This window comes from Somniosus microcephalus, chromosome 32, assembly GCF_052327205.1.
Source record: "Somniosus microcephalus isolate GS21.2 chromosome 32, FLI_Smic_1.0, whole genome shotgun sequence".
Classification (NCBI taxonomy): domain Eukaryota; kingdom Metazoa; phylum Chordata; class Chondrichthyes; order Squaliformes; family Somniosidae; genus Somniosus; species Somniosus microcephalus.
The window spans coordinates 40062207-40074978 of record NC_141018.1 but is presented as its reverse complement, the minus strand read 5'-3'; the positions used below and the strand labels follow the sequence as shown (position 1 = coordinate 40074978).

General features: G+C 51.6%; 1 protein-coding gene across 3 annotated transcripts in view; it reads right to left on the bottom strand.

Annotated features, from left to right (window-relative positions):
- trpm1a (transient receptor potential cation channel, subfamily M, member 1a) overlaps window positions 1-12772 on the bottom strand; it is a 71192-nt gene that overhangs the window by 55486 nt on the left and 2934 nt on the right. For all 3 annotated transcript variants that reach the window (XM_085972478.1, XM_085972477.1, XM_085972479.1), the window contains exons 2-3: window positions 1193-1272; window positions 899-1088 (exon numbers count right to left, since the gene is read on the bottom strand). In XM_085972478.1, coding sequence (XP_085828604.1) covers window positions 899-1088; window positions 1193-1272 — 270 coding nt within the window. The remainder of the gene's footprint in view (window positions 1-898; window positions 1089-1192; window positions 1273-12772) is intronic.

Genomic DNA, 12772 nt, shown 5'->3' with positions numbered 1-12772 from the left:
GCGAGGGGAGCAGGGTGGGCGAGGCGAGCAGGGTGGGCGAGGGGAGCAGGGAGGGCGAGGCGAGCAGGGTGGGCGAGGGGAGCAGGGTGGGCGAGGGGAGCAGGGTGGGCGAGGGGAGCAGGGTGGGCGAGGGGAGCAGGGTGGGCGAGGGGAGCAGGGTGGGCGAGGGGAGCAGGGTGGGCGAGGGGAGCAGGGTGGGCGAGGGGAGCAGGGTGGGCGAGGGGAGCAGGGTGGGCGAGGGGAGCAGGGAGGGCGAGGGGAGCAGCGAGGGCGAGGGGAGCAGGGTGGGCGAGGGGAGCAGGGTGGGCGAGGGGAGCAGGGTGGGCGAGGGGAGCAGGGTGGGCGGCCGCGCACTGCTCCAGGGAACCTGTGCAGCCAGCTTGCTGGCATTTCAATATAAAAACCTTAAAGGGGCTGCGCATGGCCAAAACGATTATGGGGTACATAGACGGCGAGCACCCACAGCTGGGGAGGTGCAGCACCAGCAACTCGATCCAACTGGTCACAAATCATCCGGATAAAATAAAACAAGGCACAGAGCAGGCAATAAAATCCCCCAACTCCCCCCACCCAACCATCCAAACCGTCACACCACCCCAACCCAATCCCAAGCCCCTAACCCCACTTCACTCGACACATGAAGCCATTTCCCCAACCATTCACACACCCACTTAGTTACCAGTGGGTTGGGAATGGTCAGTGTCCAACTGATGCTGGTAAGTATGTTGTTGAGTGTTTATTTGCATTGCACCAGTTCCAACATGCGCTGAACATACAGCCAGATCAGATTTCTCCAAGGAGGCACAGTGGGGAAATCAGGCTCTAGTGTTGATTCAGCCCAATATCATTGTATAAATGTGTGTGCACCTCTGATGCACCATTTGGAGCTGGTACTCACCGTGGCTTTGCTGGCATGACCTCCACCTTGAAACTCCATGACCCCGAAAGCGTCCGTGGGACTGGCCTGTGTGTGCTTGTTGGGCGACCATTTCATGGCCTGAGCCAGCTGCTCCTTCTCTCCGGTGTTGCTGGACGGGGCAGGCAGAGTAATGCCGACATGCTGACTGACCAGCTGACCACAGCAGCATCTGGGAAAAGAGAGGACAGTGACTACAACCAGCGGACACACAAATTCACCAACCCCACTAACAGCAACACACTGAATGTCCCCTGTACAAAACTCTGCTGTTACCTCAGTGGGTCTTTGGAATTCGGGATAACACAAATACATTCCCGCTTCTGGAAGTTTTTCTCAATCCTAGCTTTGTGACCCTGGAGTTAGAAACAAACATGTTTAAATTCAGACGCCAGGGACTCTAGAGATTTAAAAAGAAAGCTTGTGAATACTGCAATACAATCAGAAAGTGAAGGAGCATGGCCCCTCATGCCCTCAGACTCATTACTCATGGTCCGCTACTAACAGAAAATTGTATCTGTGTTGACTCAGACACTCAGTAACAACAACAACTTGCACTTATAAAGCACCTTTAACGTATTAAAACATCCCAAGGCGCTTCACAAAAGCATAATCAGACACAAAATGACACCGAGCCACAGAGAGAGATATTAGGACAGGTAGAGGTAGGTTTTAAGGCGCATCTTAAAGGAGGAGAGAGGGGTAGAAAGGTTTAGAAGGAAATTCCAGAGCTTAGGGCCCAGGCAGCTGAAGGCACGGCCGCCAATGGTGGGGCAAAGGAAGTGGGCGGATGCTCAAGAGGCCAGAATTGGAGGAGCGCAGAGATCTCGGAGAGTTATGGGGCTGGAGGAGGTTACAGAGATAGGGCGGGGTGAGGCCATGGAGGGATTTGAACAAGGGGAGGAGAATTTTAAAATTGAGGCGTTGCTTAACTGGGAGCCAATGTAGGTCAGCGAGCACAGGGGTGATGGGTGAACGGGACTTGGCACAGGTAAACAGACTCCAGCTTATAACAAGCTCACTCATAAGCCAAGGACTGAAATTAAATTAAAACGGCAACTTTTCATTTAAAGCGAGGACAGAATTGTGTTCAGCACAAAGTCCTGTTGTTCCGCCCTGTGTGGATTATTTTGCCGCCTGTCACTGACCCCTCAAGTGTGGAACTTGTAGTGTATGTACCTTTAAGAGAGAACTACTTTTACAGCTCCTGTATACTGTAGTACCGGCAGTGACCACACCTGTATATAAGCCTTGAGCAGGCATCTGTACTGTTAGTTTTTAGACTACCCTCATCCAGTAAACATCTGTTGATTGTTGATCTGCAGTCTCCGTCTAGTTATTGAAGAACACCATACTTTAAGATTCACGGATTCAACAGTGGCGACGAGGTCGATTCGAATCTACCTGCAACTCTGCATTTCCTCCCAAGGATTCGCTCCGGGAGGACAGTGGAAGAAAGTCAAGGCCAGAAGCACGGGCGTCGACCACGAGCAACCGCCCAGTCATCCGGCAGAGAGTGAACATCGCAGGGGAGGCTGTTGAGAGCTGGGCTTGGTTCTCCAGCCACGACGATCCAGCAACAGACTGGCAACAGGTACAGCGCAGACCCTTCCCGGACAGCGGCGGCTGGAGCCGACCGACGGCACAGAAAAGGCCGAGCAGCGTCGACGGGGTAAGAGAGAGGGTAAAGCGCACAGGGCGCAGCCGGGGGTTGAAGACTGAGCGGCGTCTACGGAAAACAAAAAGAGAGAGAGGGTAAAGCACAGCCGGGGTTCAGGACCGAGCGGCGGCAACGAGAGAGGCGCACAGGAGAACGCGCAGAGCGCAGCCAGGGCTCAAGGGCTGAGCAGCGTGCGCGGGGAAAGGAAGGAAGCGTGGGAGACGCCATTTGAGCCGCGGAGAAGGGAGAGCGCGGGAGACGCCATTTTGAGCCAGCGGGGAAGAAGGGAGAGCGCGGGAGACGCCATTTTAGCCAGTCTAACCACACCCAGGGATGCCGAAGAGTGGCAGTGTCACAGCGTTCGACAATGAAGTCGAAGATTGGGCGACATATGTGGAACGCATTGAGGTGTACTGCAAGGCGAATGAAGTGCCAGATGCCAGGAAAGCACTGGTTTTGTTGAATTCCATGGGTGCAAAAACGTATGGCTTACTGCGAAACCTAATAACCCCAGAGAAGCCAGTGGATAAGGAGTTCGAAAGCAGAGTGGAAATCCTACAGGACTACTTAAACCCCACACCGCTGCTGATAGCAGAAAGATTTAAGTTTCACAAAAGGAACCAGCATAAAGGCGAAAGTAATGCTGAGTATTTAACCGAACTGCGCAAGCTATCGAAACACTGCCAGTTTGGAATGGGACTAGCAGATACGTTAAGGGACAAGTTTGTGTGTGGGCTTCAAAGTGAAGGAACCCAGAAACGGCTTCTATCAGAAAAGGATCTTACGCTGGACAAGGCTTTCAGCATGGTGGTATCACACGAAGCAGCCGCACGGGGCGCTGCAGAGATACAGTGGAGACCGCAAGAATATGGCACCAATGAAATGTCATATGGAGCAGGGAAGTGTTATCGCTGCGGCAGAACAACACATGACCAGAAGGATTGTTGGTTCAAGGACCAAGTGTGCAGACAATGTGGAAAAGCAGGACACATAGCAAGAGTCTGCAGGTCCGGGAAGAAAACCAGCAGCAAGAAATCTCCACAGGAGAAGTACAAAAAGGTACATAAGGTGATGGACAGTAGTTCAGACGAACAGAAAAGTGATACAGACTCCGGAAGCAAGGAGCTGGGTTGTCTGAAACTACATAATGTAATCAAAATGGAGGATCACCAGACTATCTGGGTCACGCTCAAGATAGCCGGAGTCCAAGTGAAAATGGAATTGGACACAGGATCAGCCCTAACAGTCATAAACCGAAGGGACTACAAGCGGCTATTCTCACATATACCCTTGAAAGCTACAGAGATTGCCTTGAAGACGTACACGGGGCAAAAAGTCTACCCCAAAGGAAAAATAAGGGTGAACGTGATATACAACGACCAGGAAATACCAAAAATGGACCTATATGTATTGCCAGATGGAGGACCACCACTACTAGGACGTGAATGGATCCGGAAGATACAGCTAGATTGGCATTCCATACAGGCACTGAAGGTGAAGGCCAAAAAGGATGACGACGTCACACCTGGACAACTGTCAAAAATGCTAACTGACGCACAAGAAGTGTTCCAGGAGGGACTCGGAACACTAAAAGGCATAACAGCGACGATTAAAATAGAGGACAATGCAAGCCTAAAGTTTTTTAAGGCCAGACCAGTGCCTTATGCGATCCGACCAGCCGTCGAAGCAGAGCTGGAAGTTTGGAACGTTCAGGAGTACTGTCCAAAGTGGACTGGAGCGAGTGGGCTACACCCATCGTTCCTGTAATAAAGAGGTCGTTGAGTAATACGCCTGGGGAACCAAAGAAGGTCCGCATCTGTGGAGATTTTAAGGTGACAGTGAACCCAGTCCTTCACACGGTACAATATCCGCTTCCACGGATTGTAGATATTTTCGCCTTGCTGTCTGGAGGAAAACGCTTCACTAAGATTGATCTGGCCCAGGCGTACCTGCAAATGGAGGTAGAAGAAGCCTCGAAACAATACCTCATGATCAACACTCACAAAGGTCTCTACCAATACAACCGGCTGGTGTTCGGGGTAGCATCGGCTCCGGCTATTTGGCAAAGGGCAATGGATCAAGTCCTGCAAGGGATTCCAGGGACCCAGTGTTATTTGGACGACATCCTGATCACGGGCGAAAATGACAGTGATCACCTCGCCAACCTGGAGAAGGTGCTCACTAGATTGAAGGAATATGGGCTACGAGCTAATCGCCGCAAGTGCGAGTTTTTCCAGAAGCAGATCTCATATTGTGGCCACGTTATTGATGAAGAGGGGTTACATAAGTCCCCTGAAAAGATTGAGGCAGTAGTCAAGGCTCCAGCACCGGAAAATGTGTCACAACTGAGGTCGTTCCTCGGGCTGGTGAACTACTACCATAACTTCTTACCAAATCTGTCTACAGTATTACACCCACTGAACACCCTACTGCAAACGGGGGTACCATGGCAGTGGAATGACGAATGTAAACGAGCTTTCCAGAAGTGCAAAGAATTGATCACATCAAAAAAGAGGTGTTGGCCCATTTCAACCCAGCACTACCAATTCAGTTGGCGTGTGATGCATCACCCTATGATATTGGAGCGGTGCTGTCGCACAAATTCCCAGACGGGTTGGAGAGGCCAGTAGCCTTTGCGTCTCGGTCACTAACCTTAGCCGAGCACAACTACGCCCAGATTGACAGGGAGGCCCTCAGCCTAGTATGGGGAGTAAAAAAATTCAACCACTATCTGCATGGGCAGAAGTTCACCTTGCTGACTGACCACCAACCACTTGTCTCCATCTTTAATCCCAAGAAGGGCGTTCCGGTGATGACTGCACAACAGCTACAAAGATGGTCCCTTTTTCTAGGGGCGAACCAATATGAAATAGAGTATAAGGGCACAAAACAGCATGGAAACGCTGATGGGCTATCACGACTGCCACTGCCTACTGTGGAGGAAGCACCAGCAGTGGACCCTGTCGAAATATTTTATTCGTCGATAATTGAACGCTTGCCAGTAACTAACGCGGATATAGAGAAGGAGACCCGAAATGATCCGGCACTGTCTCGGGTATATGATTTGACGGTGAAGGGATGGCCAACACATGGCGACTCACTGTTGCCAGAATTCTCATTCAGAAGAGAACAGCTGTCAGTATGCCAGGGGACAGTGATGTGTGGATCCCGAGTGGTAATTCCACCCAAGTTAAGGGAGAGAGTGCTCAAATGAACTTCACGAAGGCCATCTGGGAGGGGTGAAAATCAAAAGCCTTGCTAGGGCTTATGTGTGGTGGCCGGGGATCGATCAACAAATCGAGGACCGAACAAAAAGCTGCTCAGGATGCCAGAAGGTCCAAAATGCACCACCACATGCCCCTCTACACCCATGGGAGTGGCCCTCCTCTCCATGGCAACGGGTGCATATTGATTTTGCTGGTCCATTCATGGACTCAGTGTTCTTAATAGCAGTGGATGCGCACTCGAAATGGCCTGAGGTGATCAAAATGTCCTCCACCACTACGGAGAAAACGATTGCAGTCCTACGGACCATATTTGCCAGGAACGGCTTGCCAAAGCAGATTTGCTCTGATAACGGACCACAGTTTGTGTCCGAAGAGTTCCGGAAATTTATGAGAAGGAATGGGGTAAGGCATTACACATCCGCCCCGTATCATCCAGCCACAAATGGATTGGCTGAGAGGTTCGTACAAACCTTTAAAAAGGCAGTAAGGGCCATGTGCGATGATGACATTCCACTACAGCATAAGGTGGACAATTTCCTGTTAGCCTACAGAAATGCGACACATGCAGTTACCAACCAGACCCCGGCCATGATGTTCTTTAACTGAAGGTTGAGATCTCGTCTGGATTTGCTCAGACCAAATGTGCGAAGAAATGTTGAGGATAAGCAATTCCAGCACATCAACGAGAAGCCGACAAGGAGCTTCAATGTAGGACAACCAGCCTTGGCCCGCGACTACCGAAGAGAAAAATGGCAACCCGGAACGATATGCACACGGCAGGGGCCACTAATGTACACAGTGGATGTCGGGGAGAACATTGTGAGACGCCATGTCGACCAGATCCTAGCGTCACAGGAACGAGTCAACCCCATGTCTCGCGTACCTGGGGATGAACCCAACATACCGGTAGCATCTACCCCAGAAACAGTAGCAGCGGAAACTGATGAACTAACTGACGACAGGGGGCCAGAATTGCCTCCGCACCAAGAACAAGACACTCAGGAAAGGCGCTATCCAGAAAGGATCAGGAAGCCGCCCCAAAGACTGAATTTATAAATGGACTATTTCAGTTAATGTGCATGTTAAAGTGTTAACTGTTATTTGAATGTTATGGTACTGTTAATCTAAAAGGGGAGGAATTGTAGTGTATGTACCTTTAAGAGAGAACTACTTTTACAGCTCCTGTATACTGTAGTACTGGCAGTGACCACACCTGTATATAAGCCTTGAGCAGGCATCTGTACTGTTAGTTTTTAGACTACCCTCATCCAGTAAACACCTGTTGATTGTTGATCTGCAGTCTCTGTCTAGTTATTGAAGAACACCAGACTTTAAGATTCACGGATTCAACAGAACTGTTCCCCATCAACTGAGCCAGCACCATTAGAACCGACAGGGAGAGACCTGGGAACACTAAGTATGATCCCACTGCTCCCCGTGGGACCAGAGTGGAAAGAGTTTGATTATATTTTCATTGCAACAGAGATTCCGCCAACCAAAAGCAGGCCATACATCTCACATTGCTCGGGACTGACTGTTTGTGCAAGGACAGCGACATTTTAACAGTAATAGGCAGCCTTAGAATTACAGCTCACTGACTGAATCCAACAGGCAAATCTCAAATTTGGTCACTCACAGTCAGGGCTGGACTGAGAAACCGCGATGAGGAGCCAAGGCCCACGGGGCAGGAGCCACTCATCTCGAGAACATTGGGAGACAAGATTAATCCGGGGGGGGGTTTAATGGGAATTGCGGTCGGGGAAGGGGAGGCCATAGGTTTCCGTGTGGGATTGGGAGGAGCATGCACTCTGGCCCTGCCCCCACTCGGCCCTGCCCCTGCTCCCCCTGCCCCCACTCCCCCTGCCCGCTCCCCCCACTCCTCGCTGGCCCCGCTGCCCCTGCCTACGCTGGCCCCCACTCCCCCCTGGCCCCACTCCCCCCCCTGGCCCCACTACCCCCCCTCCTCGCTGGCCCTGCTGCCCCTGCCTACGCTGGCCCCCACTCCCCCCTGGCCCCACTCCCCCCCCTCCTCGCTGGCCCCGCTGCCCCTGCCTACGCTGGCCCCCACTCCCCCCTGGCCCCACTCCCCCCCCTCTCCTCGCTGGCCCCACTGCCCCTGCCTACGCTGGCCCCACTCCCCCCCCTCCTCACGCTGGCCCCACTACCCCCCCCTCCTCGCTGGCCCCGCTGCCCCTGCCTACGCTGGCCCCCACTCCCCCCTGGCCCCACTCCCCCCCCTCCTCGCTGGCCCCGCTGCCCCTGCCTACGCTGGCCCCACTCCCCCCCCTCCTCACGCTGGCCCCACTCCCCCCCCTCCTCGCTGGCCCCGCTGCCCCTGCCTACGCTGGCCCCCACTCCCCCCTGGCCCCACTCCCCCCCGGCCCCACTCCCCCCCCCCTCCTCGCTGGCCCCGCTGCCCCTGCCTACGCTGGCCCCCACTCCCCCCTGGCCCCACTCCCCCCCCCTCCTCGCTGGCCCCGCTGCCCCTGCCTACGCTGGCCCCCACTCCCCCTGCCCGCTCCCCCCTGGCCCCACTCCCCCCCCCCTCCTCGCTGGCCCACGCTCCCCCTGATCTGTCGGCCGCAGCTTTCCCTGGCGGTTTCAGCACTGGCCATCGCAGCCGCAATCCCTGGTTAAAATCATGCCGGGGTCCAAATGACACCCTTGGACCCTGATGTTCTGATGTTTCCGTAGTAACGAGGTCCCCTGTCCACCGCGGGCGGCTTCATCACCCCCGGAAACCCGGGTCTTGTGTTTTATACTCAAAGCAGCTGAACTTACTCGTTGAGTTTTTGAGCTCCAAAGGGACTGGCGGCCCTTCGGTGCAGTTAGTTTCCAGCAACGTTGAATTGATTAGAAAAAGAAAGAATTTCATGCAGAAAAATATAAACAAAGCAATGATGCAAGAACCGAAACACAAAATCAGCAAATAAGATTCAAACCTGCATCATAATTTTACCTTGGTAAAAAAATATTGAATTCATAATTATTTCAGACGGGGAACTTCCGCTCTGAATCCTTCCTTTATTCCGCACTCTCACCTTTCATTGCTCAAGAATTCTGTAGCTCACTGATAACACAGTGAAACACATCGATCCGGTCCCATGATCAGCTTCCTGAGCTTCTCCGAGCCCGTGAGGATGGCCTTTGGATCTTCTGAGTCAAGTGCTGCCACTGAAGGAGCAGCTCACATGACCAGTACGTGAGTGGGCAGCTTTGTTTGGCTCAGTCCCATGATTCGGGCTTGAAGGTAAATCCTCCTGTGGCCTCATGACTCTCCGCAATGGCCTGAGGAGCTTTCCTTCCTTGTGGGACGAGGCACAATAAATCTACGTTGATAAGAACCCATCGCCAACCTGCTAAACATTTCTTTCACCCCCTGATCCTCAACTGCTGCAATGATTGACAAACCAGAGTAGGGACAACCTTAAAACCCAAACTCTTCATTTCAACCGTCACGGCCCAGATACAGATTCAGCTTCATCACTGGAACAATTGGGAGCTGTGCAAATGCTCAAAGACCCCTCATGAAAGTTACCGTCCTGTGCTCTCTCAAGATGAGGAAAGATTGACGTGCTGGTGAAGGGAGGTCACGCAACAATAATCAGAGTTAATCTGCCGAATGCCCACTAATCAAATCTTAGGCTTAAAAGGTTCTGTAGCGTAGATAAAGCAAGTCATTTTGAAAAAAAATTAGGGATTCATTATTAATTTATACTAATAACTGCAAACTGGAATCCACAACTAATAAATCATTATGCTAGTCATATGCCTCAATTCACACGAGATTTACCACATTGTGCATGGAACAAATGCAGTTTCTCATTTATCTCGTCACCAACACCACAGGTTTACAGATAAATATTTCAATCAGATTTTCTACTTTTCGCCCCCCGCCCCTGAAGGTGCTGACTCTCACTGGGGTACAGCTCCTGAATGTGCCGACTCTCACTGGGGTACAGTTCCAGAAGGTGCTGACTCTCACTGGGGTACAGTTCCTGAAGGTGCTGACTCTCACTGGGGTACAGTTCCTGAAGGTGCTGACTCTCACTGGGGTACAGTTCCAGAAGGTGCTGACTCTCACTGGGGTACAGTTCCAGAAGGTGCTGACTCTCACTGGGGTACAGTTCCTGAAGGTGCTGACTCTCACTGGGGTACAGTTCCAGAAGGTGCTGACTCTCACTGGGGTACAGTTCCTGAAGGTGCTGACTCTCACTGGGGTACAGTTCCTGAAGGTGCTGACTCTCACTGGGGTACAGTTCCTGAAGGTGCTGACTCTCACTGGGGTACAGTTCCAGAAGGTGCTGACTCTCACTGGGGTACAGTTCCTGAAGGTGCTGACTCTCTCTGGGGTACAGTTCCTGAAGGTGCCGACTCTCACTGGGGTACAGTTCCTGAAGGTGCTGACTCTCACTGGGGTACAGTTCCTGAAGGTGCCGACTCTCACTGGGGTACAGTTCCTGAAGGTGCTGACTCTCACTGGGGGACAGTTCCTGAAGGTGCCGACTCTCACTGGGGTACATAGAAACATAGAAGATAGGAGCAAGAGTAGGCCATTCGGCCCGTCGAGCCTGCTCCGCCATTCAATGAGATCATGGCTGATCATCCAAATTCAGTACCCTGTCCCTGCCTTCTCCCCATATCCCTTGATCCCTTTAGCCTCAAGAAATATATCCAACTCTTTCTTGAATATATTTAATGAACTGGCCTCCACTGCCCTCTGTGGCAGAGAATTCCACAGGTTCACCACTCTCTGGGTGAAGAAATTCCTCCTCATTTCAGTCCTAAATGGCTTACCCCTTATCCTTAGACTATGACCCCTGGTTCTGGACTCCCCGGCCATCGGAAACATCCTTTCTGCATCTAGTCTGTCCAGACCTGACAGAATTTTATAGGTTTCGATGAGATCCCCTCTCAATCTTCTAAACTCCAGTGAGTATAAGCCCAATTGACACAATCTCTCCTCGTACGTCATTCCTGCCATCCCAGGTATCAGCCTGGTGAATCTTCGCTGCACTCCCTCCATGGCAAGAACGTCCTTCCTCAGGTAAGGTGACCAAAACTGCACACAATACTCAAGGTTCCTACCCTCACTGGGGTACAGTTCCTGAAAGTGCTGACTCTCACTGGGGTACAGTTCCTGAAGGTGCTGACTCTCACTGGGGTACAGTTCCTGAAGGTGCCGACTCTCACTGGGGTACAGTTCCTGAAGGTGCCGACTCTCACTGGGGTACAGTTCCTGAAGGTGCCGACTCTCACTGGGGTACAGTTCCTGAAGGTGCCGACTCTCACTGGGGTGCAGTTCCTGAAGGTGCTGACTCTCACTGGGGTGCAGTTCCTGAAGGTGCTGACTCTCACTGGGGTACAGTTCCTGAAGGTGCTGACTCTCACTGGGGTCCAGTTCCTGAAGGTGCTGACTCTCACTGGGGTACAGTTCCTGAAGGTGCTGACTCTCACTGGGGTACAGTTCCTGAAGGTGCTGACTCTCACTGGGGTACAGTTCCTGAAGGTGCCGACTCTCACTGGGGTACAGTTCCTGAAGGTGCCGACTCTCACTGGGGAACAGTTCTTGAAGACACAGATTTAAGGGAATTGGCAAAAGAACCACAGGGGAGATGAGGATAAAAATTTACACAGTGAGTTGTTAAGATGTGGAATGCGCTGTCTGAAAGGACGATGGAAGCAGATTCAATAGTAACATTAAAAAAGGGAATTGGAAAAATCTGCAGGACTATGGGGAAAGAGCAGGACAGGGGAACTAAATGGCCTCCTTCTGTGCTGTAAAATTCTATAATTCTATGGATGAATCTTAGCTCACAAAGACTTTTTTTGAATAAACTTGTGTCAAATATCCAGCTGATGAACTAACCTCGAACACATTGCTTCCTAATAATGTGCCAGTTACCTTGAGACTTGTGTTCCAGGGTTGTAAGTTCCCCCATTCCCGCCCCAAGCCACACACCAACCACACCCGAGGCGCGACATCAATGACTGTTCCCAATTGGCTGCTGGTTCTGTTCTGACCCGGCTGCCAATGCAATCCAATGCTGACTGGCCCTCTGATGTTCCCGCTCCCTGTGGGGACTCTCTCGGCTGCTGCTCAATGCTTCATATAGCAGCAGGACCGAGACCAGCAGCTTGGCAAGTGGGAGAGTGCAGGTTTACTCCCATCCCGCAGTGTCCCGGGGTTCAGCTCCAAAACAACACACCACTGCGGAACGAGAACTTCTTAAATCTCTGCGGCTACGAATGGTTTTAATATTTTATGTTAAATGTAATGTTGTTCACTAAACATTACCCACATCTGCAACACAGGGTCAGATTCCTGGCATTCCGCACATTCCAGAACTTATCACAATTTATCAAGCTGAGAGTTAAATATTCCCTGATAGATATCAGAAACCACAGCCAGAATCCACCTCATTTTAAATTAGAAGTCATTAAATTGCTCATACATGGACTAATGTCTCGAATTCGTGTACCAGTGAACACATTAAAAGGGAAATGCGTTTCAACAAATTGCCTCTTGTTCAGATCAAATCCCAAAAAGAACTGCCATCACAGGACAGACGGCCGTGAACCTGAGGCACCAACTCACACCGAAACCAGAAACACGGCTAACCGTGGCGTGCTGCGATAACCGTGGCACTCTGCGAGAATCGTGGTGCGCTGTGATGAACTGCTTCAGTTGTGAAGGAGTACAGTGAGCGGCCATCATCAATTTTTCTCTACGCTTTTCAGTATCTTTCTCTTCTTATTCTTCTCTCTCTTCCTTGCATGCCTGTGGGATTGTCAAGGGATTCTCATCCTTTCCTTATTTTGCAGCAAAATAAAATGCCAGGAATTATCTGCACCATCCATGTGAGCACACAATGTGATTGAAATCCTATAGTGGGAGGGTCAGAGGATTGTGATCCTGAGGTATACACCGTCCCTCGACCCCGTTCCTCAACCCTGTCCCATCCCTCG